Source organism: Phymastichus coffea, unplaced genomic scaffold (genome assembly GCF_024137745.1).
Source record: "Phymastichus coffea isolate CEN01 unplaced genomic scaffold, Cenicafe_Pcof_1.1 PCOF00052, whole genome shotgun sequence".
Classification (NCBI taxonomy): domain Eukaryota; kingdom Metazoa; phylum Arthropoda; class Insecta; order Hymenoptera; family Eulophidae; genus Phymastichus; species Phymastichus coffea.
The window spans coordinates 1,371,380-1,378,372 of NW_026706863.1; the positions used below are offsets into that span (position 1 = coordinate 1,371,380).

Below are 6,993 nucleotides of genomic sequence, written 5' to 3' on the forward strand. Positions count from 1 at the left end.
ATTTCTCTTAAAAAAATTATAAAATTAAATAGTTCGTACTCCATCTGACAGTAGAAGTATCACCGACTGTATTATTTACTATTACATTAGGCATAAGTTTCAATTTCATTAACAAGCGAAAGCATTTCTAATTCGTTTTTCAAGAATAAATAATCTTAAAAAAATAACCTTCTATAACGATATCCCAATAATACCTATACATATCTCCCATATAATTTCCATGTTATAGCTATGAAGTAGCGAGAAGCAGTCAAACGTTTAATAATAAGCATCAGCTTCTCTCACTTACATCCCTCATTACGAGAAATTTTGGGTTCAATTTACAAAGTTAAAAGGAGGGAGAGATCGTTTTACGACCTTCTCAATTGTGCCTGCAGCGCATCAGCACGTCTATCTCGCACGCGGTAAGAATTTGCAAATTACAAGCTAGCCTTCACAATAACGTCCGCTTGGTGAGCCAGCTGATTGGACCAAAGCGTTTTCTCGTGGCTGAGTGTATAGAGAAATGAGACAGCGATATATGGAGTAACAGCGCAAATGAAAAGGACAAGTATAAATCTTCTCGTTCAAAGTATGTATGCTCGTTTATTTGTGTTTCTTAAGTAGGTAATTGCACCACTTTTCGCATGCGCTCGTGAAAGTAGTAATTGAACTCGAGGTATAACATTAACAATCGTGTGTGAAACAGTGAACAATCAGTCTTATATAAAATAAAAAGGATATATAACGGCAAGCGCATGTGCATCAATCATGGCGCGAAAACGTTGCAGCTTGCCGAGTTTCGATTCTTCGCACGCACGAGATATCCCCGAGGCAATAATAATTCGATCTCCGACTGATTAATCGCAATCAAGCCCGTGGCCCGACATTCTTTTTTCCAGCAGAGATGATTCATGGGCCCCATTTTGATGGATCCCGATTTTTCATTCGATCGCTCGCTCGCGCGCGCACGTATGGAGATTTTTCAAATGAATTATATTTGATGGATAACGGGATGTTGGAGAAGATGCACTTTCGATGACTTATAATTTAGAAATGGATCGAATTTCATTTTACGTAATAGTGATTTTTAATACATTTTACAATTTGACCATTCGTCTAAGATTATCCATCATAGAAAACATGATACTTCGAAGTAAAAAACTTGAAAATTTGTATAGGCTCCTGTGAGCTGTTGCATCAATTAACATTGTTTTTTAAATTAAAGTAAATATATTTTTTTTGCATCAAATGAAAAAGCGAAATGAAAATTCATATGAAATGATTGTAAGTTTAGAAAAAAATGAATATAACGTTATTTATGTACATATTCTTTTATTTTGTCTTCAAATTTGACAAAAAATAAAATTACTCAGTAAATTCTGATAATTAAGTTATTATCTTTGCAGACGCAATCAGTACATCCATCATTGAGGTATAGTTAGATAGCAATTTACTGAAAAAAAAGAACAACTCACTATAATTAACAAATACAGCTATTACTCCTTCAAATTAAACTTACATGTGCAGGCATTTCACACTTCTGATCATCGTTTGTAAAACAGAATTTTTTAGTACAAGCAGCACTAATGCCATCGCCATTACAAACACAATGATTGCAGCCATCGAAGAAATGTTTTGCCGGACATTTGTCATTTACCTTGTAGCATGCTACAAATAAAAATTATAGATAAATATTCATTCGTTATAAATAATTGTGTTTTATTTAAAACCATAAACTTACGTGCATAAAGTGGCTTGTAGAAGACTATAATATAAAGTAATAAGCATTTTTTAAATATAGTAAGAAAATATAATTAGATGTATGAAATTGATTTTATTGGAAAAAATATACCTGTCCCAGGTTTATCTCTAGAGCAACCCATTCTGCTACAAGCGCCCTGGTATCCATCGGGACAGTTGCATTGGTTACAGTCGTCAAAAAAAATGTTGGCAGGGCATTTTTGACCTGGTCTATAACCGTCTAAATCATAGAAATATTCAGATTTGATTAAAAGAATACGAAAAAAATTATGCATTTATTTTGATAGAAACTATACTTACATACTGTGACTACATTATCTGTAAGATAAAAAAATTAATTAAATTCAGTGCAAATGAATTAACGTTGAAGTATTATTTTTTATCAGGAAAATAATTGAAGTAAGAATATATATTTATTAATTGATTGATAATGGAAATTAAATTTTGTTGGTAATGTTTTTAAATTTGGCATCATACAAATAATTATTTTGTCGTAAAGTTTTGAAGTAAATGCAACAATGCATTTGCGTAAAAACATATATTTTATTTAACTGAGAGAAATCAAAATACGAAAAATTAAAAAATTTCTAATAATTTTGAAATTTTTGAATGCTTGTATATAATCAAATATATTTAGTATAAAATTTACTCACTTAAGGACTCTATTTGAGCTGAGGCTGAAACAGCTAATATAGCTACTGTGATAAATCCAAACGCGAACATACTGTAAGAATCGTTCTTATTTTTGCTAACTCCGCACCTTCTCAATCAATTGCTCTTTTGTCTTTATTGCTCTTTTCTTTTTATCCTTGGCTTTTTATACTTTTTCATCAATGACGCATTTCAGGAAATAACTCACATTTTTTTATCTCAAAGATACATGTGTATTTGACTTTGAGAAGCTCATAAAAGTACAGGAAATTTCAATATCCACCTATTTGGTATATTTACTACGTAAATATCATTCAGATAGAGGATAATCAGATGGGGAATTTTTCCGTTATGATAACACATTATGTAATAGCAAATTTTGAATTCTCGAAATTTTCATTGAAATATTCAATTCCAAATGAAAACCCAAGATATTGTGTATTGTCTATCATATGATAAGTCAACACTACGTTTCTTTTGTTCTTTTGTTATTAGAAATTAAATTCAAAACAGCTTTGATAAATTTGATAGAACTTGCTTTCTTTTGCGAATAAAAAATCATTATTTGTGATTATCAGAATATTGCAGTCATTGTAAAAGTATTCAGCTGAATATTCATTTCCTGACTTGCAGTCCGATGTCAGAAGTAAATTTAAATATATGCAATTTATTATAATGGGAAAAACGATGATTACTTCGAATATAAAAATTCCTCAACTTACTCGCATGAAGTGGTTTAAAATAATTAAAAAAAATTATAATTATTATTGAATATGTTTAACTATAATGTAAAAAAATGTTCTTATTTATATCTTACCTTTATGGGGTAAATGTTCAGGCCAAATTATTATAATGCAAACAGCATTGATTCATTATGGTTTACATACGCAATGTTTATAATCATTAATAGAAATATTTGGTAGGACATAATTCTGACTTGTAACCACTTAATTAACGGAAATCAAGATTTTTAAATATATTTGAACAAATTGTAAAATAACTTTACTAGAGGTATTACTTACATACTAGAGGCAATCCATCCTTTACAGAGAGAAAAGATATTAATAAAATGTATTAATTACTTCGCGTTGCATCAGGTTTGATTTGATATAATATTCTACTTTTACTCATTCAATTCACAACATTCCATTTAGAAAATATTCATTATTATACATTGTGGATTTGTCTATAATATGATATTTGCATTTTAATGTAAAAATTAAAAAATGAAATGTATTTTATAAATGGGCAAAAGCTCACCTTAAACGATAGTAAAAATAATATATAATACAATTTTTTATCTTTAAAGCAATTTGTTAAATTAAGTTTCTTATTGGATATAAATTTTAAATTCTTGTATATTAGGTTAAGATTAATACAACCAATATAACAATCGCAGTTGTGTATCCAAGAATGTTCACATTTTAAAAAATTGTAAAATAAAAGTTGATGTAAAATAAATTTATGAAATTCTTACTGTAAAAATTGAAAAAAAAAAAGCAACTACGAATTATGCGATTGGAAAAAAAAACTTTTTTTTATGATTATTCAAAGACATTGTTTAAGATAAATGTATTTTTTCCATAAATTCATATTCTCTTCTCATTAAATATAAAAATTTTTTGTAACGAAAAATTCCTAGACCCTTCTACTACAAAGATGCATCTCTACAATGAGAAAAGGAAAAAAGCAAGATGTGAGGAAACAAGCTCCCAGACTTTTTCACCGAAATCCGTTCCTAAGCAACGAAAGACGCCGCCCACGTCGCTTACAGGTAAAGAAACAACTTGATACGAGTGTGCAATCTAACCGCGAGAATCGCAGGTTCTTTCTGTAGGTTATAACGAGACACGTAAAAATAACAAGCCGAAAGAGTAGAGAGAAAAGGGAGTTCGTAGGAGAGATAAAAGACAATGAAAACCGGAAATTCGAGTCGAACCAAAGGATGAAAGGCTCTCTCTTTCTTTCTCTCGATTGAGAATTGCATTAGCACTCGATCGATTAACGACCGAGTCTGAATATTCAACAACTGAGTTCTGGCAAGTAGACACTTTTTCAAAAAATTTTATTATTAGTCGCGCAGACATTGCGAAAAAGAGCATACATTGTATACTGACTTAATTACTAAATCCCTATTAATCCATAAGATTATGTCAATAATATTCTTCATCGTCAGTTGTGATTTAATTTTGCAGACTGATTGTAGATAACGTAATATTTATAGTTACTTTCAAATAATTGGAATAAAGCTATTGACAATGTATACCTCGTCTGATCAGTTAATCTTTGATAAATGGATAACTTAAATATGTTTACGTCTAGCTTCACTTTCAAATTCAGAAAATTAAAAATGTTCAATGCCAATGAAAGATATTGGCTATGAAAAGTTATATTCCCACTCTCAGGTTAACCTTGATCATTATTACATGATATTCCAGTCGAACAAGAATCCTTTAAAAATGAACTGCGCGTGTGGTAAAGGCGGTAGCGGCAAACGCTTTTGCGACGTAAAACAAGAGATAAATCACTAAAAGCGCATGGCAAGTTTTACAGTAGTCATACCGACGAGAGCCTTGGTGTCATAAGCGCGCCAGCAAGCTGCGGGAAAATCAAGCTTTGATTCTTTTCCGCCTCGATGTCAAACTGGACACTTTCGTTTAATTATGATTTACGGCTTCGTATGGAATTTCGCGCCTTGGCTGACACATGCACACACGTGACACGCCGTTTGCTCGAATGATTTTCACCGCCATGCGCCACGGTAGCCATTGTCCAATGCTGCCGCCGTCGCGAGAAAAAGACCGAATAACTAAGTGAAAGCCTGTGACATGAGAAACTCTTGGAAATTGTAATTGTAGAACTGTTGATTGACGTAATTCAATTAAAAGTTTTTATGTTTCAACAAAATTTTCTAATCTTCTTTTTGTCATGACTAATATAAAAATTTTCAATTATTATTGAATATTAAAATGGAAACACGAGTTATATAATGGATATGAATTTCGTTTCTTATGTAAGACGCTGATGTCAATAAACCAATGACGCAAAAATTCGTTTTTGCAAAACGTTAGTATTTGTTCTCGAAAAGAACGCAAGTCAAACCTCTTTTCACATTGATAAATAAGACTCTTTATCTTTGCACCTGGTCTTATCAGATACGTGTATTTACGTCCAGTTCAATCGTAATAATTTCATCTATTGAAAGAGATGCTAATGAAAGCTTGCGATGTGTCTTCTTATCTCGCCGCTATATGTACTCAATGTCTACTTTTTATTCTTGTGTGACATCCATCGTGGCTGCGCATCGGAATTAACGAGCAGCTCCGATGAAAGCTGTCGCTCCGGCTCGATTTCCAACTCTCAACGAGGATTATCGTTTTATTCAGATGTAAATAGCAGGGATAAAAAGAGACACGATGCCCTCGTTCGTAGATGGATTAGTCGAGTTTTGTTTTATTTGATTCACGAGTTTGCTCTTCGATGCTATGAAGGATTTTTAATCTCGTGTACACTCTTTTGATGGGACTCAATACAATTGATATATTTTCAATTCAATTTGTGATTCTTATAATAATGAAAAGAGTTCGTCTTATTTGAACTGACATGATACATTTTCTCTTCAGATAAGTTTCAATTTTAATTAGAAAGAAAGATTACTAATATTCTTATCTATTCTGACATGAAAACGAATATAGTAAGCTACATACAAAGTAACATTTTTTTTTAAAGTGGTCGGAAGCAAAACAAATGGAACCGTACGTCCTGATATCTTGTAGGCGTGTTGGTCCCACGCGCCTATAGGTGGGGTCCCACTCCACCCAGCCTGTTAATTCTCACCGTGATCGTCGCCGTGTATTTCTTTTCATTCTTCTTTTCTTTGTTGCTTACTGTAAGAGATTCTGAGCAATGCAAAGAAGGCCAAGGTGGAAAACAATACTACCTAACTAAAAAACTGTTATCATTCAAAGTGATTGTGCGTGCAGGTTGATTTACTGCATGCGATTTACAAATTTACATTGTTGGCATTACTTTTATGAGAATTGTATTTTAAAAATTAGATACAAGGCTTTATAACAGGAGGTTTAAGCTATAGATGGTTAAACTCTGCGGTTTTCATCGAATTTTATTTTAAATCATATTTTCTTCTTGCAATTTAATAATAACAAAATTTTTTAATAGATTCGACAAAAATTGAAAATGCTATATCGTAATTGATGAAAGAAAAAAATTTATATTATTTTGTTAACAAAACGATGTATATTTTACGACGTAACAATATTAACTAATACACAATCATTTGAACAGCCTCATTACCAAATACATAAATACCAGTAAGCTTGTAATACTTGGATAATTATGGAATGACATTACAAGTGCAACATGCTTATAAAAGACTCAGAGATACACTCAAAAACAAAAAGAACCGGCACACACATTCGCTAGTTATGTAGCGCGTGCGCGGGTGGATTCGCGCCATTAACGGAATTTCGCTCGTTTTCTACCTCCTCTTTTTTTAAATGCTGCACATTTTTAACTTTATTATGTTTTTTTATATATGCGTGTGCGATTTCTATCAAGATTAAGAATGAAAGACTAAAT

At 31.7% G+C, this 6,993-nt stretch overlaps 1 protein-coding gene across 1 annotated transcript; it reads right to left on the bottom strand.

The window, feature by feature from the left end:
- Positions 1-1,403: 1,403 nt before the first annotated feature.
- On the bottom strand, positions 1,404-2,505 carry LOC131665550 (serine protease inhibitor I/II-like). Its single transcript, XM_058937486.1, has 6 exons — positions 2,397-2,505; positions 2,044-2,061; positions 1,835-1,963; positions 1,724-1,747; positions 1,502-1,650; positions 1,404-1,435 (listed from the first exon to the last, which is right to left on the bottom strand). Exons 1-6 carry the CDS (start codon positions 2,464-2,466, stop codon positions 1,433-1,435), a joined length of 393 nt encoding a protein of 130 aa, XP_058793469.1. The 5' UTR covers positions 2,467-2,505; the 3' UTR covers positions 1,404-1,432.
- Between the last annotated feature and the right edge of the window lie 4,488 nt (positions 2,506-6,993).

Bases quoted from the DNA above. Each gene is read 5' to 3' on its own strand.
- LOC131665550 (XM_058937486.1), bottom strand. From the start codon at position 2,466: ATGTTCGCGTTTGGATTTATCACAGTAGCTATATTAGCTGTTTCAGCC. The intron at 1,748-1,834 runs GTATATTTTTTC...TTTATATTATAG, and splicing joins TAGAGATAAACCTGGGACAG to TCTTCTACAAGCCACTTTAT. The intron at 1,651-1,723 runs GTAAGTTTATGG...TTTTATTTGTAG, and splicing joins CTACAAGCCACTTTATGCAC to CATGCTACAAGGTAAATGAC.